The sequence below is a fragment of the Hyperolius riggenbachi genome, chromosome 10, assembly GCF_040937935.1.
Source record: "Hyperolius riggenbachi isolate aHypRig1 chromosome 10, aHypRig1.pri, whole genome shotgun sequence".
Classification (NCBI taxonomy): Eukaryota; Metazoa; Chordata; class Amphibia; order Anura; family Hyperoliidae; genus Hyperolius; species Hyperolius riggenbachi.
This window is the reverse complement of record NC_090655.1, coordinates 260,479,853-260,504,188: the sequence shown is the minus strand read 5'-3', so window position 1 is coordinate 260,504,188 and position 24,336 is coordinate 260,479,853. Positions and strand designations below refer to the sequence as shown.

Below are 24,336 nucleotides of genomic sequence, written 5' to 3'. Positions count from 1 at the left end.
TGGCTGCCATGACATTGGCAGCTGGAGTGAAGCTGATCACACTAACCAGCATGAGCGCATAGGATGCAAGAGGAAGACACGGCACACAGCACTGAAAGGCTTCCCCTGCGGCTCACTCTGCAGTAACTAACATAGGAAGATAGAGCTTCCCCAGCTCTGCATCAGAAATGTAGGTCTGACTCACATATAGGGCTTGATTCACTAAAGCGTGATAACTGTTATCACGGCCGCACTATGCACTTTGCACAAGTTTTTCTGCGTTATTACGTGCAAAGTTTTGAGAGAACACACGCTAATGCAAATTTTTCCATGTGTTAACCTTTGCTTTCGCGCTAAAATTTGCATTAGCACGCGATCAAGAAAATGTTGCGCTCGCAAAACTTTACGCGAGAAAATGCTGCAATGCACTGTCTCAGTTCTGCTCATATCTATCCACTCATCCATGTCATCAATTCTGCCCACCTACTACCCTTCCTTCCTCCATTCCACTTCTCTTATCTTGTCTCGCCTACATACTGTGCTTATCTCCAGAACTGCTTATGGATCCCTAAACTATTGTACCATCTCACTATGTCAGCCCTTCAATGCCATGATATACCCCCTCCACTCCACATCTATCCTAACAGGCGGTATCACATTTACATATCCCATAATGTTTGTGAAAGTATTCTGAAATGAAGACTGTCTTGCTTGATAATGTGATTTTGTAATGGCAAGGACATGATACCTGAAATTGTTCTGTGGGGAAATGATGTTGGAACTTCTAGTGTGGGTGACATAATACCTACGGTTTTTATTTGAGTTGCATAGTGGCAGCATGTATTACATGGCACATGGTTTATATCATATGGAATGTGTTCAATAGTATCTGTTTTTTCTTCTTTAAAGCGGATCTGAGATGAAAAACGAACTATAACAAGTAACTTGTCTTATATATCTTATCTAAAGTTTAGATGGTTTACACAGCAAATCTAGCTGCAAACAGTTTTAATAGAATATGATAAATTATTCCTGTGATACAATGACAGCGGCCATGTTGTTTGTAAACATTACACAGATGCAGGCTTATCTGTATCTTGAGCCATCAGCCTAATCCCCTCTCCTCCTCTCCGCCTCTGAAATCAATGGCTAGTAACACCTCCCCCTCCTCCTGACCAGACTGAGCTCCCATAAGCCCTTGCTACTGCCAAGGCTCTCTGAAACCCTGTGGGCGTGGCTTTTTTAGTTTATAGGGAATTAGAGCATTAACCACCTGAGCGGTTTGGACGAGCTCAGCTCATCCAACACCGCCGGAGGCTGCCGCTCAGGCCCTGCTGGGCCGATTTTGATGAAATAAAAAGCAGCACACGCAGCTGGCACTTTGCCAGCCGCGTGTGCTGCCTGATCGCCGCCGCTCGTCCCCCCAGCCGCCTGAGCCCTGCGCAGCCGGAACAAATAGTTCCGGCCATCGCTAAGGGCTGGATCGGAGGCGGCAGACGTCAGGACGTCGGCTGACGTCCATGACGTCACTCCGCTCGTCGCCATGGCGACGAGGAAAGCCAAACAAGGAAGGCTGCTCATTGCAGCCTTCCTTGTTACTTATGCTTGCCGGAGGCGATCGGAAGAACGCCTCCGGAGCGCCCTCTAGTGGGCTTTCATGCAGCCAACTTTCAGTTGGCTGCATGGAATAGTTTTTTTTTAATTTAAAAAAAACCCTTCCGCAGCCGCCCTGGCGATCTTATCAGAACGCCAGGGTGGTTAAAACAAAAACAAAAAAGTATTTGGCTTGAGGAATGCCCTATAAACAATAGGAAAGGAACACAATTATACAATGTGTAAAAGTTCACCTCGGATCCACTTTAAGAGGTGACAAAATGTATTGCCGGGGGTGAAAAAAGGCTAGAAATGGCCCTGATTGCACCAATGTCTCTACCTCTATGCTATACATTTTGTTGGCCTGCAAGTTTGCACTTTTGTATGTATTATTATTATTATTTAGTATTTATATAGCGCCGACATATTACGCAGCGCTGTACAGTGTATACCGTATATATATATATATATCTTGTCACTAACTGTCCCTCAAAGGAGCTCACAATCTAATCCCTACCATTGCCATATGTCTATATTATGTAGTGTAAGTACTGTAGTCTAGGGCCAATTTTAGAGGGAGCCAATTAACTTATCTGTATGTTTTTGGGATGTGGGAGGAAACCGGAGTGCCCGGAGGAAACCCACACAGTAATGGTTGTGTTTGTAATATATTAATTTATTTAACAAAGTATTGGGTACTGTAATTGAAGCCGTCCTGTTTCACAACAATGTACCTCAAAACCAGACAGGATGAAACCAGTATTTATGCCTCCAGGAGGAAAGCCTTATTTATGTCTCCAAGACGACGACTATATATTTGTGTTAGCAATGGAATTGCTAAAAAATGTGTGGAAAATTTATCATAACCGAGCTACAGCAAGTTGTTCTGAAAAAGAAATCATTGATCCTTAATCCCTGGCCTTTGTTTCCAAGTATTCTCCAGTTATGGTGATTTATGTTTTTTGTTATCTGTACCAATGAGTGCATTTTGTGGGTATCCCGTTATTGCCAAAATGTTTGGATTCATCATTGACCAAAACGGTTGATTTTTTTAAAAAATCTTTTTATTGTTTATCAAAACGCACAACAGCAACACAAAACAACCCATTGACAGTACAAGACATATTTAGGTTATATCAGGCTATATCACAGAGATATAAAAGATCATACAAAAGCAAGTAAATAGACATATAGGCATTCAGTAGCATGAAGAATATACAGGATTGCATCATAAGCTGACCAAGTCACACACATAAAATCTATGGACCAGTATGAAATCCCAGACCAGGGCTGCACAAAGCATCACAGAGGTGTGGTGTGGGGGAACCACAAGCATGTATTTGAATATCTATCAGAGGGAGTCCTCAATGCTGGGAGATGCATCTAGATTATTAATAGAGGAACCAGTACATTGCAACCAGGGCTTCCAGACCTTATCCAATGAGGAGCCCGCCCCTCTCACTAACCAGATCAGTTTATATAACGGAAGAGCAGTATTAACCAAGTGCATCCATAAAGTGAGACGAGTTCAGAGGTTTTTTCTACTCTAGAGCAATGGAAATTTTGGCATAAAAGAACAACAGTCTAACCAAAAAAAATGTTTCTCTTTTTTAAGGACCAGTCCTCTTTCAATCACAACAGACAAGACTTATAAGAGGACACAACAGGAAGACTCTTGGAAGACGCTCGGATGAGCTGCAGTCCCAAGTCATATGCTTAAAGGAACCTGGGCTGTGGCCACACCTCCAACAAACATCACTCACACCCCCACCCCCCTTTGGATATTGTAACAGGAGTAAAGTATATCTGGTGAAACCAGTGCAGTTGAACCAACTGATCTCGAGAGCAAATTACCATCTTCATATATGTGTCCTCATAGTCAGTCCATTCCTCCCCAGAAATCTCTCCCCCTCCCATAATGCCACAGTCTTAGCTAGTCTATGAGCATATTCATAGTCAGCAAGACTGGAGCAGAACCTGGATATAAGGCTTTCCTTATGTAGCAGCCAGCTTTCCACAGTGCCTGGGACCAGGTCAGCAGTCACACCCCCACATTGGGCTGCATGCCTGAGGTGACAGTACCTGAATCGGGAATGCCTAGGAAGGTGAAATTCCACTACCATTTGAGACCACGATTTACAATGATTATTATGGTACAAATGGTGAATATATTTACCCCCCTCCGGATCCAGAATCCCCCATCACTAAGGGAAGCAAATTCTGACAAATTCGGATTGCACCATAGTGGAGAACTCAGCAAACAGTTAGAACCCTCCTCTCCAACTAATTTCCTTGCTTTATGATACATTTTAAGAGAGTATTTGCACATGTTTGTGCCTTCAGAGGCAAATGCACCGTTTCTATAGATGACATCACATAACGCCTCACAGGAGTATGAAACTGCTGAATGTTTAGTTCCCTGGTTTCATGCAAAATATTTTTGCACATATAGGGCCTGATTCACAAAGCGGTGCTAACAGTTAGCATGCTGATGAAAAGCCCTTTATCATGCCTAAACTCAGTTTAGGCATGATAAGTTTAAGTGTGATAAGTTTAGGTGTGATACGTTTAAGCACCAACTGGGTTAGCACCACAGTGCACAGCTGATCAAAAGTTTTGCGCTAGCAAAGTCTGGTGCACTTTGCATAGAGTTTAATGGCGCTGATTTGCGTGCGGGACTTTGTGCGCTATCTACACTTATCTAAACTTATCATGCCTAAACTGGCTTTTCATTAGCGTGGTGAAATGGTTATCATGCCTAAATTCTCTAACTGGGATAGCACCGCTTTGTGAATCGAGCCCATTGTATTTTACTGATGTTGTACTTTTTAGGGAAGCCACAGCTTCCATCCCAGTTACTGCCGTCTTAATTTGCTTTGCATTGGGGCTTACAGGGGCCTGGGGGGAGCAGCACACACTCCAGCACTCTCCATACTCTCAGCACAGTAGAAGAAAGGTTCCATGTTCCTTTGGATTTCTGTCAAAATACCTATTAAACACCAAGTAAACTCTCAACAAACGCACAATATGTGGTAGCACAGCGTTCAACCAGCCAATGCCACAACCTGTAAATGCCTGACGAGGAGTCGAAAGAGTTTGATATACTGTACAGACCAAAAGTTTGGACACACCGTCTCATTCAAAGAGTTTTCTTTATTTTCATGACTATGAATATTGTAGATTCTCACTGAAGGCATCCAAACTATGAATTAACACATGTGGAAGTATAGTACATAACCAAAAAGTGTGAAACAACTGAAAATATGTCATATTCTAGGTTCTTCAAAGTAGCCACCTCTTGCTTTGATTTCTGCTTTGCACACTCTTGGCATTCTCTTGATGAGCTTCAAGAGGTAGTCGGCTGAAATGGTTTTCACTTCACCGGTGTGCCCTCTCAGGTTTAATAAGTGGGATTTCTTGCCTTATAAATGGGATTGGGACCATCAGTTGCGTTGTGGAGAAGTCAGGTGGATACACAGCTAATAGTCCTACTGAATAGACAGTTAGAATTTGTATTATGGTAAGAAAAAAGAAGCTAAGTAAAGAAAAACGAGTGGCCATCATTACTTTAAGAGATGAAGGTCAGTCAGTCCGAAAAATTGGGAAAACTTTGAAAGTGTCCCCAAGTGCAGTCTCAAAAACCATCAAACGCTACAAAGAAACTGTAGATCACGAAACAGAGGCGCCAGCAAGATGAAAACATATATTAAAAGTTCTAAAAATGCTATGGAGGTAGCGGTGGACTCGCCTCCCGAAAGCAGACACGTAACAACTGTCTAACAAGCATCAAAACATTTATTTATAAATACCCCAAAGGTGCGACGCGTTTCGCAGGCAAAGCCCGCTTCCTCAGGCAATAGAATGGGATCACAAACAGTAGCTCGTGTAGGACGGGTTTAGCGCCTCTGTTTGTGATCCCCTTCTATTGCCTGAGGAAGCGGGCTTTGCCTGCGAAACGCGTCGCACCTTTGGGGTATTTATAAATAAATGTTTTGATGCTTGTTAGACAGTTGTTACGTGTCTGCTTTCGCGAGGTGAGTCCACCGATACCTCCATAGCATTTTTAGAACTTTTAATATATGTTTTTATCCTGCTGGCGCCTCTGTTCCGTTATCTACATATCAAGTCCACCCCTGGTGGAGGGGTGCTAAGCCCTACTTTTCCTGTACTACAGAGAGCTACTTTTTTATCCTGAGTGAGGACAGGACTAATCTCCTCACCTGCCTACACAGTGGTTGCCTTAGTGGTAACCTTTGTTTGTGAGTATATTTACCTCACTTTACTAACATTCCACATTGTCCAGTGCATACTACACTATATTGGGCTCTCAGTGTCCCTTTGTCTTAGCTACAAAGAAACTGGCTCACATGCGGACCGCCCCAGGAAAGGAAGACCAAGAGTCACCTCTGCTGCGGAGGATAAATTCATCCGAGTCACCAGCCTCAGAAATCACAGGTTAACAGCAGCTCAGATTAGAGACCAGAGCAATGCCACACAGAGTTCTAGCAGCAGACACATCTCTAGAACAACTGTTAAGAGGAGACTGTGTGAATCAGGCCTTCATGGTAGAATATCTGCTAGGAAACCACTGCTAAGGACAGGCAACAAGCAGAAGAGACTTGTTTGAGCTAAAGAACACAAGGAATAGACATTAGACCAGTGGAAATCAGTGCTTTGGTCTGATGACTCAAAATTTGAGATTTTTGGTTCCAACCACCGTGTCTTGGTGCGACGCAGAAAAGGATGGTCTCTACATGCCTGGTTCCCACCGTGAAGCATGGAGGAGGAGGTGTGAAAGTGTGGGGGTGCTTTGCTGGTGACACTGTTGGGGATTTATTCAAAATTGATAGCATACTGAACCAGCATGGCTACCACAGCATCTTGCAGCGGCATGCTATTCCATCCGGTTTGTGTTTAGTTGGACCATCATTTATTTTTCAACAGGACAATAACCTCAAACACACCTTCAGGCTGTGTAAGGGCTATTTGACCAGGAAGGAGAGTGATGGGGTGCTGCGCCAGATGACCTGGCCTACACAGTCACCAGACCTGAACCCAATCGAGAAGGTTTGGGGTGAGCTGGACCGCAGAGTGAAGGCAAAAGGGCCAACAAGTGCAAAGCATCTCTGGGAACTCCTTCAAGACTGTTGGAAGACCATTTCAGGTGACTACCTCTTGAATCTCATCAAGCGAATGCCAAGAGTGTGCAAAGCAGTAATCAAAGCAAAAGGTGGCTACTTTGAAGAACCTAGAATATGACATATTTTCAGTTGTTTCACACTTTTTGGTTATGTACAATACTTCCACATGTGTTACTTCATAGTTTGGATGCCTTCAGTGAGAATCTACAATGTTCATAGTCATGAAAATAAAGAAAACGATAGACAGTCAAAGAGCAGCAACAATCCAATGCACCGCATGAAAGAGTCCTCGGGATTCAGTGTACAAATGCTGCCATGTGCGCTTTGCAAGAAGTAAAAAGAAACACTGGAAAAGAAAACTTATGGTCAAACCATTTCCCACATTCAACACATGTGTCGCACAAGCAGTGATTTACGTTTAAAACATTTCCCACACTCAGCACACGAAAATGGCTTCTCACCTGTGTGCGATCTCTCATGGGTTAAAAGGTGTCCTTTACGCCCAAAACACTTCCCACACTCAGCACACGAAAAGGGCTTCTCACCTGTGTGGGATCTCTCATGGCTGACAAGACTTCCTTTCTCTACAAAACATTTCCCACGCTCAGCACTCGAAAATGGCTTCTCACCTGTGTGGGATCTCTCATGTCTTAAAAGGTGTCCTTTTTGCCCAAAACATTTCCCACACTCAGCACATGAAAAGGGCTTCTCACCTGTGTGAGATCTCTCATGGCTTAAAAGGTATTCTTTATGCCCAAAACATTTCCCACACTCAGCACATGAATAGGGCTTCTCACCAGTGTGGGATCGCTCATGTTTTATGAGGTTTCCTTTCTCTCCAAAACATTTCCCACACTCAGCACATGAAAAGGGCTTCTCACCTGTGTGAGATCTCTCATGTTTGACGAGGTTTCCTTTATGCCCAAACCATTTCCCACACTCAGCACATGAAAAGGGCTTCTCACCTGTGTGAGATCTCTCATGGCTTAAAAGGTGTCCTTTATGCCCAAAACATTTCCCGCACTCAGCACATGAAAAGGGCTTCTCACCTGTGTGAGATCTCTGATGTTTGACAAGGTTTCCTTTCAATCCAAAACATTTCCCACACTCAGCACATGAAAAGGGCTTCTCACCTGTGTGAGATCTCTCATGGCTTAAAAGGTGTCCTTTCCGCCGAAAACATTTCCCACATTCAGCACATGAAAAGGGCTTCTCACCAGTGTGAGATCTCTCATGGCTGACAAGACTTCCTTTCTCTCCAAAACATTTCCCACACTCAGCACATGAAAAGGGCTTCTCACCTGTGTGAGATCTCTCATGTTTGACAAGGTTTCCTTTCAATCCAAAACATTTCCCACACTCAGCACATGAAAAGGGCTTCTCACCTGTGTGAGATCTCTCATGGCTTAAAAGGTGTCCTTTCCGCCGAAAACATTTCCCACATTCAGCACATGAAAGGGGCTTTTCACCTGTGTGAGATCTCTCATGTTTGACAAGGTTTCCTTTATGTCCAAAACATTTCCCACACTCAGCACTTGAATAGGGCTTCTCACCTGTGTGGGATCTCTCATGAATAACAAGATCTAATTTTTGAACAAAACATTTCCCACACTCAGCACATAAAAAGGGCTTCTCTCTAGTGTGCAATCTCTCCTGATCGGCAATCAGGATCTCTGCAGGAAACTTTTGTCCAGTGACATCATCATCCGTTGTACAGTCTATGGATACAGAGAGACGAGTCTCTGAGAGGTTCCTGATGCTGGGACTCTGCGCTGCAAATAGAGAAACATCATCACTTCCTGTTAGAGAATTCTGAGGGGAGGAAGAATTATCATTAGGGATGGTCAGTGAGGTGCTGAGAATTCCAAGTTGATGAAAAGTTTATGCAGATTAGAAATGAACCAAGTGCAGCAGCTGCACATTTGCATATAGCAATTGTAGAACCAATCATAAGGAAAAGTCTGGAAACCAGATAAGCTGCAGATCACCTAGTCTCTGAGGAAGCGAGCTCGTCTCGTGAAACGCTGTGTTTTTTGTTTATCAGTACGTTTGGATGGGGGAAGAAATAAAGTGGTGATCTGCAGCTTATCTGGTGCCCAGACTTTTTCTTCCGATTGGTTCTACAATTGCTGTCTGGAGGCACAGTAAGTCACCTGAACCCCCCCCCCCCCTCCCCTCCCCCATAGGCTGCAAAGTAGCATCAAGTGCCGACCAATTCCCTTATCTTCTGTAATGATCCGCTCAGCTGACCACTGTTCAGGTCTGCATTCTGCAGGTCTCTGGAAGAGAGACCTTTTGTCAGTTTTGAAGCTTGCTGCTGCTGGGGAATTTGCATACGTTTGTCATGCAAATTTCCTAGCCACATCCTCTGGAGGTTTGTACTATAAATTCCATGTGATATCACAGACCTTCGCTGGTCATAAGGGTTAGTCCTGTGTAACACTCCTGGAGTGTCAGCCTTGCTCATTGTTTAAAGGGACACTTAAGTAAAAAAAAAAAAAAAAAAGTTTTACTCACCTATGGCTTTCAATAGCCCCCTGCAGCTGTCCGGTGCCCTCGCCGTCTCCCTCCGATCCTCCTGTCCCCGCCGGCAGCTACTTCCTGTTTCGGTGACAGGAGCTGACAGGCTGGGGATGCGAGTGATTCTTCGCGTTCCCAGACACATTAGCACCCTCTATGCTGCTATATGGTATATGATATATGCTATAGCAGCATAGATGGCGCTATTGTGGCCAGGAACGCGAAGAATCACTCGCGTCCCCAGCCTGTCAGCTCCTGTCACCGAAACAGGAAGTGGCTGCTGGCGGGGCCAGGAGGATCGGAAGGAGATGGTGAGGGCACCGGACAGCTGCAGGGGGCTATTGGAAGCCCCAGGTGAGTAAAACTCATTTTTTTTTGTTTGACTTAAGTGTCCCTTTAAAGATTAGCTTAGAGTAATTCCTGGGACTGCACTAGGCAGGTTCCCTAGTGCAGTTAGGATTGCTTATCTGTTTGTTTGTCTGTTACGATTGTCCTGTCCCAGCGGTGGCCGACAGGAAGTCGTTCTGTGTGTCTGGGTGCTAACCGGAACAGCGGTTGTTACTGGTAGCCCCTTCTGATCTATCTTGCCTGGATCGCACTCACCTTGCGCTAGTGCTGTGGATCCGTCTCTCTCACTTATTCCTGTTTTCGTGTATCTGTCTTGTCTGCTACGAACGCTTGCTGGAGGCTCGATGAGGTAACCGTTAAGCAAGCGCTCGCGTCCTCTGTTTCATGTTTGTCTGTCGGTGGTTAGTTAGGCGTGCTTGTCTCTGTTGTGCTTAACGCGCGGAGACCGCGCATAAACGCGTGCACTGTTGTGAATGAGTGCAGTGTTTGCGTTTAGTTAGCGTTTGTTGTTTTCCTTATCTTCTCATTGTATGATTTGCTGTGCCTTTGCTACTCTCGTGCTCTGCCTTGCTGTAGCCTTGTGTCACCTCTAGCAATCGCCTCTCTCGTGATTGCGTTCCTACTTCATATCTGCTGTTGTGTATGCACCGTCGCGGGTTGGCGACTAGTTTGGTGCACACACATACAATCTGTCCCTTTGCTCAATCTCATTCGCAATTGCTTCTCAGGCGATTGCGTTCTCACTCGATTTCCTTTGTTGTGTGTTCGCCGTCGCAATTTGGCGGCTAGATTGGTGGACATACATACATTCCTCATCTGTGCTTATTCGGTCTTGTGTCGCTGTTAGCAACCGCCATCTCCGGCGATTGCCTTCTCACTTTATCTTCCTGGTTGTGTGTTCATCGTCGCAGGGTGGCGACTAGATTGGTGAACACACATACCCTCTGTCGCTTTGATCTCTCTCTTTTAGGGCTATCTTGCCCTGCGTTTCTGCCCTTCGTGCAATTCCTGTCTTGCGTCTGTGGCAGGGCAGAGGAGCTGTTCCTCTGCACTTCACAGCTCCACCTGCCGACAGGAATTTCCCTTTACAGGTGCATTGCACCTTTTGCTGGGTTCCCTCAAATTATATGCTTGTGGAGGATTTCCGCAGTGTCAGCGCACGTCTTGTGCGCTGATCACGGAGAGGATTCCACAATCGTTACATCTTCATTGCACATTTGCATTAAATTGGCATACAATTTGCACCCTCTCGGAGTTATTGGCATGTCACTGAACATTACTAGTTATCAGCCTGACAGAGAATTGCAGAAGGTTGTGCACATTAAAAGCGGCCAATCACATACCAATAACTTGGGTATGCATGCAAATTCTATGTAGCCTGACATTTGGCCAATCAAATGCATTTCCTTACAAATGTGATTATTTGCATACAATTTTCATTTCATTTGCATACAAGTCAGAGTTATTTGCATCTCAGTGACTATCCCTGCAGCTAAAGCATTGCCCATACATGGAAACGCAGCAAGTTGTAGAGCTTGATGAGACAATGGAAGCAATGTGCTACTCCTGTGACAACAGACCTATATGTACTTATAGCAAGAAATCTGTGTTATGTTTGTAGAGCAATGTGGTGTCACTTACACATTCTTATTACCGCTGTATCCTCATCTGAGAGACAAGATGTTCATCACCTTATAAAATATACAGAGACAAAGGGAGCCCAGATTGTGGAGTATTAATGCTGAGCTGGTGATTTGTGGAGTGTGAAGGGAAACTCACAAAATAAGGCTGCTTTTTAGGGCAACAGCCATATAGGCATGTGGAGGAATCAGTCTGCACTCGGCTCCCCAGGGCTTCCTCTAGGTCTTGGTCACACTCTTGATAAAGCTATAGTTGGTGGGACAGGCCTGGTGGCCCAAGCTGGAGCCCGAGCCCTCCTGGTGAGGAGGTGACAATGCAAAGGGGGAAAGATAAAATGGTTTGAAACCAATAAAATTGAGGAAAAAAGTGGTGGCTTACATACAGGATGATGTGATATACAGCATATAAATGAATGCATTTCTGTATTGCATAGGTCATATGCTATTTGTAATAAACTATATTATAAATTATTGGTGATGGCCAAACATCAAAATTTTGCGTCTGCCCTATACTTTTTTGTAGTGCCAGTTTTCAACCTTCACCCTGAAGTCAGATGGGACATGACAGCCAAACAGACATGATCCCCACCCGGGCCACTCCTCCCCTTATAAAAAGCACAATCCCGGCGACCATTGTTATTCAGAATTAGTCAGTGTAGGGAGAGCTGCTGCTGCTGATACAGGGACACTAGTAGAGAGGCTGTAGTGTGATAGTGCTGTGTAGTGTGATAGTGTGATAGTGCTGTGTAGTAGTCAGTGTAGGGAGAGGAGCTGCTGCTGCTGATACAGGGACGGTGTTATATAGACTGTATTGTGATATAGTGCTGTGTAGCAGTCAGTGTAGGGGGAGGAGCTGCTGCTGCTGCTGATACAGGGACAGTGTTACAGAGACTGTAGTGTGATATAGTGCTGTGTAGCAGTCAGTGTAAGGAGAGGAGCTGCTGCTGCTGATACAGGGACGGTGTTAGATAGACTGTATTGTGATATAGAGCAGTCAGTGTAGGGGGAGGAGCTGCTGCTGCTGCTGATACAGGGACAGTGTTACAGAGACTGTAGTGTGATATAGTGCTGTGTAGCAATCAGTGTAGGGGGAGGAGGCTGCTGCTGCTGCTGATACAGGGACAGTGTTACAGAGGCTGTAGTGTGATATAGTGCTGTGTAGCAGTCAGTGTAGGGGGAGGAGGCTGCTGCTGCTGATACAGGGACAGTGTTACAGAGACTGTAGTGTGATATAGTGCTGTGTAGCAGTCAGTGTAGGAAGAGGAGATGCTGCTACTGATACAGGGACAGTGTTAGAGAGGGTGTAGTGTGATATAGTGCTGTGTAGCAGTCAGTGTAGGGGGAGGAGCTGCTGCTGATACAGGGACAGTGTTAGAGAGGCTGTATTGTGATATAGTGCTGTGTAGCAGTCAGTGTAGGGGGAGGAGCTGCTGCTGCTGATACAGAGACAGTGTTAGAGAGGCTGTAGTGTGATATAGTGCTGTATAGCAGTCAGTGTAGGGGGAGGAGCTGCTGCTGCTGATATAGGGACAGTGTTAGAGAGGCTGTAGTGTGGTATAGTGCTGTGTAGCAGTCAGTGTAGGGGGAGGAGCTGCTGCTGATACAGGGACAGTGTTAGAGAGGCTGCAGTGTGATATAGTGCTGTGTAGCAGTCAGTGTAGGGGGAGGAGCTGCTGCTTATACAGGGTCAGTGTTAGAGAGGCTGTAGTGTGATATAGTGCTGTGTAGCAGTCAGTGTAGGGAGAGGTGCTTCTGCTGCTGAAGATAAAGGGACAGTGAGAGAGAAGCTGTATTGTAATATTGTGCTGTATATCTGCTTTCTAGCTGCTCTGCTACTTGCAGTTCACCAACTAGGGGACCCCCCAATAGTCCATTTGAGGACTCTTCCTAACCACAAAAATCCTTTTAAAGACTGACAGAGACATTACCCTGCTGTAGTTATTATTGGTAGTTGCTTTCTTGTGATGTGTTGTAGCAACACAACACCACCATATACAGTATAGTGTGGCTGTGTCACGGTTACAGCCCGCCGCCCTGTGCAAAAGTAATTTCGTGTCTGACCCTTGTGACACGACGCATGCTGTGTTACCCTCATACAGCATTACAGCAGGACCCGTGTCACCGACCATACTGACTTATCAGGGATATCAGTTTGCCAAAAAGAACAGTGTGGCAGACATTTGTGGCAATACCCCTTTGCTGGTCACTGCCTGCTGTGTGATCAGCGTGTACTGTTACCATGTCACATTTACACCTGTGTGACCGTACTGTGTGTTCTAGGTGATCTATGTGTGCAGTATAAATGCAGAGTATTGTGCAATGAAAGCCGCGCATCTCTCACCTCTCCATCACTTTGAACCTCCCTGTCACCGCTGCCTCAAGTGCCCGGCATCTTCTCGTGTGTCGCATAATGATATGAGGAAGTGGAGATGCCGGACACTAAGGGGGTCAGTGGCTGGAGAATTCACAGTGCTAGAGAGGTAAGAGATGCAAGGCTTCTACATCACCATACTCTGCACTTATACTGACAAGTGGGGGAAGCACAGGAGGGGGGCACTAACACCACCATCAGGGAAGCTGTGCAGACAAGAAGGGGGAGGAGGGGAAAGCACACCACCACCAGGGAAGCTGTGGGGGGAGGAAGGGAGAAGCACACCACCACCAGGGAAGCTATGGAGGAGAGGGAGGGCAGCACACCACCACCAGGGAAGCTATGGAGGAGAGAGAGGGGAGCCCACCACCACCAGGGAAGCTGTGAGGGGAGGGAGGAGGGAAGCACACCATCACTAGGGAAGCTGTGGAGGAGGGATCGGGAGCCCACCACCATCAGCGAAGCTGTGCAAGCGGAAGGTGGGAGCCAGCCACCACCAGGGAAGCTGTAGGGGAGAGAGAGAGTAGCCCACCACCACTAGGGAAGCTGTAGGGGATGAGAAAGGTGAGCCCACCACCACTGAGGAAGCTGTGGAGGGAGGGAGGGGGAAGCACGCCACCACCAGGGAAGCTGTGGAGGGAGGGAGGGGGGAAGCACACCACCAGGGAAGCTGTGGAGGGAGGGAGGGAGGAAGCCCGCCACCACCAGGGAAGCTGTGGAGGGAGGGAGGGGGGGAAGCACACCACCAGGGAAGCTGTGGAGGGAGGGAGGGAGGAAGCCCGCCACCACCAGGGAAGCTGTGGGAGGAGGGAGGGGGGAAGCACACCACCACCAGGGAAGCTGTGGGGGGAGGGAGGGGAAGCCAGCCACCACCAGGGAAGCTGTAGGGGAGAGAGAGAGGAGCCCACCACCACTGGGGAAGCTGTGGGAGAGGGAGGGGGGAAGCTGTTGGGGAGGGAGGGGGGAAGCTGTTGGGGAGGGAAGGGGAAACCCACCAGCAGGGAAACTGTACTGGGGAAGAGGGGGTTACTAGGCACCAAGGAATGGTTTAGGTGTGGGAGGGGGACAAGTAGAAACAAAAAAGCTGTATTAGGCTCCCTGCACACTGCAAATTAGTTTTCTGATTCCGATTTTCCCTGCATACATTCAACAGAAAAACGGATCAAAAAATGCAGCATGCAGTAAAGATTAAAAATCTGAATCGGAACCGGATGTAAAAACCGATTAAAAAGCAGAATCTGAATCGGAAATGCATGCAGTGTGCAAGAGGCCTAAGGGGCACATGGCTGCAAAATGGTCATAGCGAATGGTGTGGAAGGGGCGGGTCTTAGTGTCCATTTTTTCTGGCTACAAAAGTATGTGCATATGATGTCATATCTGCACATGCTCAGTCCATACCAACCAAACAAATACACTTTACTTTTTCATTTAAACCGACTTTATTTACAACAGACACTAACACACATACAGAGACATCAGAACATGCTTCACACACATTGTTACAGTGAGGCAGGGATGACACCTGAGTTTGCTGAAAATGGCTGCTGGTTTTTGGCGGATAATTCTTTGTGTTTTCCGCACATGACGGCCAGCTGGCAGCAGTTACATAGTTATTTGGGTTGAAAAAGACATACGTCCATTGAGTTCAACCGGAAAACAAAGTACAACACCAGTCTGCTCCCTCACATATCCCTGTTGATCCAGAGGAAGGCGAAAACCTTATAAGGCATGGTCCAATTAGCCCCAAAAGGGAAAAAATTCCTTCCCAACTCCAGATGGCAATCAGATAAAATCCCTGGATCAAAACCACTGGGCATTACCTAGTAATTATAGCCATGGATATCTTTCAATGCAAGGAAAGCATCTAAGCATGCCCGTTTCTAGGGCCGTGCGGGCCGTTCCGCCGCCCTCAACGCTGTTGGTTGGGGGGAGCCGGAGCCACGGGGAGGGCAGCCCTACCTCTCCCTCCCTTCCTCTCCTCTCCCTGGCCTCCCTTCGAGCTCCCCCCTCAGATACAGAGTGAGCAGGAAGCGCTGTATACAACTCACCTCCCTGCGCTACAATCGCCGCTCTCTCGCCAACAGTCTCCTCTCTGCATACACGCTGATACACACGCTGATACACACGCTGATACACACGCTGCTTCCAGCTAATTGGGAAGCAGCGTGTGTATCAGCATGTATGCAGAGAGGAGACTGTCGGCAAGAGAGCGGCGATTGTAACGCAGGGAGGTGAGTTGTATACAGAGTTTCCTGCTCACTCTGCCTCTGAGGGGGGATCACGGAGGGCGGCCCGGGAGAGGAGAGGAAGGGAGGGGTCGGGCTGCCCTCCCCGTGGCTCCGGCTCCCCCCTCCATTGTGGGGGGCAGCTACCTATCTAACCTATACTGGGGGGCACCTACCTAATAAACCTATACTGGGGGCACCTACCTAATCTAACCTATACTGGGGGCACCTACCTAATCTAACCTATAGTGGGGGCACCTACCTATCTAACCTATACTGGGGGGCACCTACCTAATTAACCTATACTGGGGGCACCTCCCTAATCTAACCTATACTGGGGGGCACCTACCTAATCTAACCTATACTGGGGGGCACCTACCTAATCTTACCTATACTGGGAGGCACCTACCTAATCTAGTCTATACTGGGGGGCAGTAGTCTATACTGGGGGGGGGGCACAATTTTTACTCCCTTGCCCTGGGTGCATTTTAGCCTACAAACTGCACTGCATCTAAGCCCCCTTTAAATGCAGATATAGAATTTGCCATAACTGCTTCCTGTGGCAATACATTCCACATCTTAATCATTTAGGGTGCTGAGCATAGTGTGTAAACTGCAAGTATTAGAGAATGATGCAATGTTGTAAAAAAAAACAAAAAAAAACAAAAAAAAAAACAACCATATCACTGAAAATAAACAGGAGACTAATTTTTTTTTTTTTTTTTTTTTTTTTTTTTGCTACTAATGTTCTGTTAACCATTTCAGCCCGCAGGGATTTTTCACCTTATGCAACAGAGCAATTTTCACCTCCCATTTATTCGCTAATAACTTTATCAATAATTATCACAATGAATTGATCTATATCTTGTTTTTTCCGCCACTAATTAGGCTTTCTTTAGGTGCTACATTTTGCTAAGAATTATTGTTTTTTTTAATGCATTTTAACAGGAAAAGTAAGAAAAAAAATTGAAAAAAAGTCATTATTTTGTAGTTTTCGGCCATTAGAGCTTTATAATAATACATGCTATCATAATTAAAACCTATGTATTTTATTTGCCCATTTCTCTTGGTTATTACACCATTTCAATTTTGTCCCTATCACAATTTATGGTGCCAATATTTTATTTGGAAATAAAGGTGCATTTTTTTTTCAGTTTTGTGTCCATCACTATTTACAAGCTTATAATTTAACAAATGGTCGTAATATACCCTCTTCATATGCATATTTAAAAAGTTCAGACCCTTAGGTAACTATTTATGTTCTTTGTTTTTTTTGTTTGTCATTTTTTTTTCATTAAAAATTTTATTTGGGTAATTTTTGGTGTGGGAAATAAACAGTTAATGTTAAATGTAATATGTGTTTCTTGTACTAAAAAAAAGTATGTAGATGTAGTTTACCATTTCGCCACAAGATGGCCACAGTGAGTTTGTTTATTTTTCCATTCCTAGCTTCTCGGAAGCATATAGAGGACAGATTTTTTTTCTTTTTCACAAAGACAGAGGCCTCTGATGAGATGCCGTCGTTTTTTTTTGCTGGGGACTCGGAAAATTAACAGGAACCATGATCCTATTGATTGATCCCTGGGCTACCGGGGGACAGCACGGGGGCGTGCGAGCGTGCCCGCGGGAGGGCGCATCAGCATTGCGACAGCCGCCTGGACGTGAGGATCATGTCCAGGCGGCATAAATGGTTAATTATCCGTACCACACAACCAATTCATTATATCATTTTTTTCCGCTTCAGTGTCACTTTAAATAATGGGAAAACGTGGGCTGTACACCAGTCTATTGGAACTCTGCCAGATGAAAAGGAGTCACAAATAGATAAGATAAAGGAGTTTATCAATAACTGAACTTAATTCCCTTAGGACCCGAGGATGCATGCCATCTAGGCCAGGTGCCTTATCCATTTTTATTTTATTTAGTCTTGCCTTCACTTCTTCCTGCATTGAATATTTAACATTAAAATTAATTTAATCAATTACTATTAAAACTTATTTGGGTTAGATTTGATATCCCTAGTGATTTGAATTTCAGTTTCAATCTTTGCCAGCCTAATTTATTTTTTACAACTTTTATTGCACTCCTTATAATTGCTTTATGCAGCCTCGGTCTCCTCCTGTTTTAAGGCCTTATAAGCATTCTTTTTCCACTTCATTTTATCTCTAACCTTTCCATTCATCCAAAGAGGTATTTTTTGTTATTCCTAGACATTTTGTTTCCATATGGAATATTTCCTTCAGTGTTCTTCCCTTGTATTATTTTATCCCAGTCCAGCGAACTTAGTGCCTGCCTGGGTTGACTTAACTTTGCTTCTCTAAACTTTATAGTTTTAGATGTTCTGCAGTTCTGTGACCTATCAATCACCAGATCAAACGTTATGTTGTGATCACTATTCCCAAAATGTTCTTGAACCTGCACATTTGATACATTATCTTGTCTTTTATCTGGTCAATTGTTCTGTAGTGTTGACAGAAATCTGCCACTTTTACTGGAATGAGTACCGTATATACTCACAAGCAAGCCAACCCGCATGTAAGCCGACCCCCCAACTTTTACCTGGAAAACCAGGAAAAAATGATTGACCTCCATATAAGCCGGGGGTAGGAAATGCTGGCCACGTGATCCCCCCCCAGTGTGTTTCAGTATAGCTAGTATAGTGCCCAGTATAGCTAGTAAAGTGCCCAGTATGGGTAGGTAGTCCCCCAGTATAGCTAGTATAGTTCCCAGTATAGGTAGGTAGTCCCCCAGTATAGCTAGTAAAGTGCCCAGTTTAGCTAGTATAGTGTCCCAGTATAGCTAGCATAGTGTCCCAGTATAGCTAGCATAGTGCCCCAGTATGGCTAGCATAGTGCCCCAGTATGGCTAGCATAGTGCCCCAGTATGGCTAGCATAGTGCCCCAGTATGGCTAGCATAGTGCCCCAGTATGGCTAGCATAGTGCCCCAGTATGGCTAGCATAGTGCCCCAGTATGGCTAGCATAGTGCCCCAGTATGGCTAGCATAGTGCCCCAGTATGGCTAGCATAGTGCCCCAGTATGGCTAGCATAGTGCCCCAGTATGGCTAGCATAGTGCCCCAGTATGGCTAGCATAGTGCCCCAGTATGGCTAGCATAGTGCCCCAGTATGGCTAGCATAGTGCCCCAGTATGGCTAGCATAGTGCCCAGTATAGCTAGCATAGTGCCCCAGTATGGCTAGCATAGTGCCCCAGTATGGCTAGCTTAGTGCCCCAGTATGGCTAGCATAGTGCCCAGTATAGCTAGCATAGTGCCCCAGTATAGCTAGCATAGTGCCCCAGTATAGCTAGCATAGTGCCCCAGTATAGCTAGCATAGTGCCCCAGTATAGCTAGCATAGTGCCCCAGTATAGTCCCAGTATGGGTAGGTGGGTGGGTAGGTTGTTAGTGCCCCTCCCCGCTCCCCCCGCGGCCGCCGCTGCTATTACCTTAGGCGGCGCCGCTTCCTCTATCCCCGTCATGCTCCGGTAACTGACTCACAGCAGCGCACCCCTCGGCGGCTGCTGCTGAGATGACGGAGGAAACCATAGAGAGCAGCTTCCTGTAGCGGCGATGCCGTTACTATGGGAACCGCTCTCTATGGTTTCCTCCGTCATCACAGCAGCCGCCGAGGGGCGCGCTGCTGTGAGTCAGTTACCGGAGCATGACGGGGATAGAGGAAGCGGCGCCGCCTAAGGTAATGGCAGCGGCGGCCGTGGGGGGAGCGGGGAGGGGTACTACCACGCCCACCCACCTACCCATGTTGGCCTGGCACATCACTCGCAAGCAAGCCGAAACCCCAACTTTTGGGCCACTTTTAGGGGGGTGAAAAATGTGGCTTGCTTGCGAGTATATACGGTAGTTTCAATATCCCAATCAATGTCTGAATAGTTGAAATCACCCATAACTATGACCTCACTTTTACTTGCAGTTCTTTCAATCTGCTGTAGTATTTGCCATTCGGCAGTATCATGAATATATTGCGACATGAAGCACACCCCAATAAGCAATTAACAACCATTATTTCCACCATGAATATTTACCCAAACAGAATCCACATCTTCACAATCTTTATCCAGTTCATCGTTCATGGAGGCTGTAAAAGAGTTTTTAACAAAGAGACAAACCCCTCCACCTTTTCTCCCTGCTCTGTCCTTCATAAACACATTGTATCCCTCTAAATTTGCTATCCAGTCATGGCTTTCATCCATCCATGTCTGTTATTCCCACAATATCATAGCCTTTGTCGATCAGAACGAACTTTGCTTCATCCATTTTATTAGCAATTCTCCTAGCATTGGTTACCATGCACTTTATATTTTTACCACCACATTTTCCAATTTTGGTTACATTTAATGGGCTTCATGAACTTTGCACTACCTCCTTACTTTTTACACTGCCCCCACCCCCTATCCATTCCCTGTAATATTAGGCTACAACTGTTTTTTTTTTTTTACCTTATCTTGTCAACACATTGAGATGTTTCTCCTCTAACCATTTAGCGACCTTCTCCCCAATGCAGCTGCACCCTCCCCATTTAGGTGCAGCCCATCCCTACAGCATTGGGGAGAAGAACCTGTAGCCATCTGCAAAGTCAGCCCAGTTCTCCAGGAACAACCCCCCTTCCCCTTCCTGCACCAATTTCTCAGCCACTTATTTAACTCCCTAAGCTTCCTCTGTCTCTCAGATGTAGCGCGTGGCACTGGTAGTATTTCAGAAAATACCACCTTGGAGGTCTTTGCTTTAAGTTTATCTCCAAGTAGCTGAAAGTCATTTTTGAGGACCTTCCATCTCCCATTAACTTTGTCATTGTTACTAATGCGTAGCATGACAGCCGGGTCTTCCCCAGCCCCACCCAATAATTTGCCAATGCGTTCCGCTATGTGCCGAACCCGAGCATCTGGGAGACAACACACTGTATGGCATTCACGGTTTCTTCAACACATGACCCTATCTGTGTGCCTAATAATCAAATCCCTTATCACCAGTATCCGTCTAGCCTTGGCTGCTCTCCTATTCCCATTCTCATTGCAGCGGTTGTCTGACAGCAATAGGAATTGCATGCAGAGTGTGAAAAAAAGCAACAACGTTTTCTTCTCCCGCATGCCGAAAAATGTACATTTTAACAACTGACCATACATGTCCACAGGAAAGCATTACTTGAGTTTTCTCATGTGATTTATCACAGCAGAATGGCTGCAATTACCCCAAGTGTGATCCCTGCCTGAATATGTCATACATGACACACACAAGTTATACATTTGTTACATGGTGATAAGGGCCTAAGCATATGGCTGCCTTGTCTGCAGCACAAGTGGCCGTGCATCTTACAGAAAACCCCCCAGCTTACACCCTTCTAGAGACTCAGGCAGGGAGCATACTTGTCATGATTTGTCTGCAGCACAAGTGGCCATGCATCTTACAGAACACCCCCCAGCTTACACCCTTCTAGAGACTCAGGCAGGGAGAGCACTTGTCATGATCTGTCTGCAGCACAAGTGGCCGTGCGTCTTACAGAACACCTCCCAGCTTACACCCTTCTAGAGACTCAGCAGGGAGCATACTTGTCATGATTTGTCTGCAGCACAAGTGGCCATGCATCTTACAGAACACCCCCCAGCTTACACCCTTCTAGAGACTCAGGCAGGGAGAGCACTTGTCATGATCTGTCTGCAGCACAAGTGGCCGTGCGTCTTACAGAACACCTCCCAGCTTACACCCTTCTAGAGACTCAGCAGGGAGCATACTTGTCATGATTTGTCTGCAGCACAAGTGGCCGTGCGTCTTACAGAACACCCCCCAGCTTACACCCTTCTAGAGACTCAGGCAGGGAGCACACTTGTCATGATTTGTCTGCAGCACAGGTGGCCGTGCATCTTACAGAACATCCCCCCCCCCAGCTTAAAGAGAACCAGAGATGAAGCACCCTCATGTATTTTACCTTATAAATAAGTAGGAACATGACAGTAAACACCTAATCTGCTCTTTGTTTCATTGTTCTCTGTTTAATTTGCCTGTTATCACCTCTGATAAGAGTCCCGACTGAGCAGTCGGTCTGGCTTTGCTACAGAATAATTATAGCTGAGACTGTGTTCTTTGGTGTCTTTTCAAGTCCAAGCCTGCCCCCTGCTGGCTCTGCTCAGGAATCATAGCTGAGTCATTATAGCAAAGCCAGACTCAATGCTCAGTCCGGGATTCTTATCTCAGCTAGATAACAGACACTTTTAGCAGTGAGGATGAAACAGAGAGCAGGGTAAATGTTTTCTCTAATGTTTCCACTGATTTCTACGGTAAAATACATGAGGGTGCTTCGTCTCTGGTTCACTTTAAACCCTTCTAGAGACTCAGGCAGGGAGCGCAATTGTCATGATTTGTCTGCTGCACAAGTGGCCGTGCGTCTTACAGAACACCCCCCAGCTTACACCCTTCTAGAGACTCAGGCAGGGAGCACACTTGTCATGATTTGTCTGCAGCACAAGTGGCCGTGTCTCTTACAGAAACCCCCCCAGCTTACACCCTTCTAGAGACTGAGGCAGGGAGAGCACTTGTCATGATTTGTCTGCAGCACAAGTGGCCGTGCGTCTTACAGAACACCTCCCAGCTTACACCCTTCTAGAGACTCAGGCAGGGAGAGCACTTGTCATGATTTGCCTGCAGCACAAGTGGCCATGCATCTTACAGAACACCCCCCAGCTTACACCCTTCTAGAGACTCAGGCAGGGAGAGCACTTGACATGATTTCTCTGCAGCACAAGTGGCCGTGCCTCTTACAGAACACCCCCCAGCTTACACCCCTCTAGAGACTCAGGCAGGGAGCACATTTGTCATGATTTGTCTGCAAGGCAAGTATTGCAGGCCAGTAACCCTAAGTCACCCCTACTGTTACCAATCTGTATATGGAAGAGTGACCATCATCAACATATTACAGGCTAGTAACACCAAGTCACCCCTACTGCGTCCAAACTGTGTACAGTTATGTATTGTGGCCATTATCAGCTTATTACAGGCCGGTAACTACATTTCAAAAACAGAACAGGGCACTCCAAAGCCATCAGGGTGACTGTACTGTGCCTGCTAGAAAACTGTCATTAAACACAATTAAGAAAGAAAGTTTTAGATGAGAAAAATCTAACATTTACACCCCTAATATGGCCAGTCTGTGAGCAGTGACACAGTCATAACAGCTAAAGATATTCAATATTTAATGTTGATAACTCACCTGTTCTGCTTTCTGGAAGAGGGTCATCATCTATAGTTGTCCCCATCATGTCACCTCCCTCTGCAGACTGCTGATCACTCCTCACATACGTCTCCTCTTCTTCCTCTTTCATTGTCCCCATCATGTCACCCTCCTCTGCAGACCGCTGATCACTCCTTACATATGTCTCTTCTTCTTCCTCTTTAATTGTCCTCATCATGTCACCCTCCTCTGCAGACTGCTGATCACTCCTCACATACGTCTCTTCTTCTTCCTCTTTAATTGTCCTCATCGTGTCACCCTCCTCTGCAGACTGCTGATCACTCCTCATATACGTCTCTTCTTCCTCTTTAATTGTCCCCATCATGGCACCCTCCTCTATAGACTGCAGATCACTCCTCACATATGTCTCTTCTTCTACCTCTTTAATTGTCCTCATCATATGACCCTCCTCCATAGACTGCTGATCATTCCTCACATACGTCTCCTCTTCATCCTCCTTAATTGTCCTCATCATGTCACCCTCCTCCATAGACTGCTGATCACTCCTCACATATGTCTCTTCTTCTTCCTCTTTAAATTGCCCTAATCATGTCACCCTCCTCCATAGACTGCTGATCACTCCTCACATATGTCTCTTCTTCTTCCTCTTTAATTGTCCTCATCATATGACCCTCCTCCATAGACTGCTGATCACTCCTCACATATGTATCTTCTTCTTCCTCTGTAATTGTCCTCATCATGTCACCCTCCTCCATGGACTGCTGATCATACCTCACATACGTCTCTTGTTCTTTGAGCTCAGATCTGAGTTCTAAAAAGTATAAGAAATTATATATGTAAAACATTATTAATAAACAGAGAACACAAAATAACTAATTTGCTGGGGGTTGGTGATCTCTCAGACCAGAGGTGCTACCAATTTTAAGCTTGTGAGCTGCTTCAAAAATAACAAATTGAAAATGATCTACCAGGCAGAATTTACCTACAGATGCAAGCCACAACTACAGCACATGCACAGCGGCAGACCATCACTGATTACCACAAGGCACAGCTGCAGCACATGCACAGCGGCAGACCATCACTGATTACCACAAGCCATAACTGCAGTACATGCACAGCGGCAGTCCATCAGTGATTACCACAAGCCACAACTGCAGCCCATGCACAGCAGCAGTCCATCAGTGATTACCACAAGCCACAACTGCAGCCCATGCACAGCGGCAGTCCATCAGTGATTACCACAAGCCACAACTGCAGCACATGCACAGCGGCAGTCCATCAGTGATTACCACAAGCCATAACTGCAGCACATGCACAGCGGCA

The 24,336-nt window shown here is 45.9% G+C and overlaps 1 protein-coding gene across 1 annotated transcript in view; it reads right to left on the bottom strand.

Moving 5' to 3' along the window:
• The window catches only part of LOC137537136 (uncharacterized), a 134,351-nt gene that overhangs the window by 48,785 nt on the left and 61,230 nt on the right, over positions 1-24,336 (bottom strand). The window contains exon 4 of the mRNA XM_068259266.1: positions 7,116-8,098. Within this exon, the coding sequence (XP_068115367.1) occupies positions 7,116-8,098 (983 nt within the window). The remainder of the gene's footprint in view (positions 1-7,115; positions 8,099-24,336) is intronic.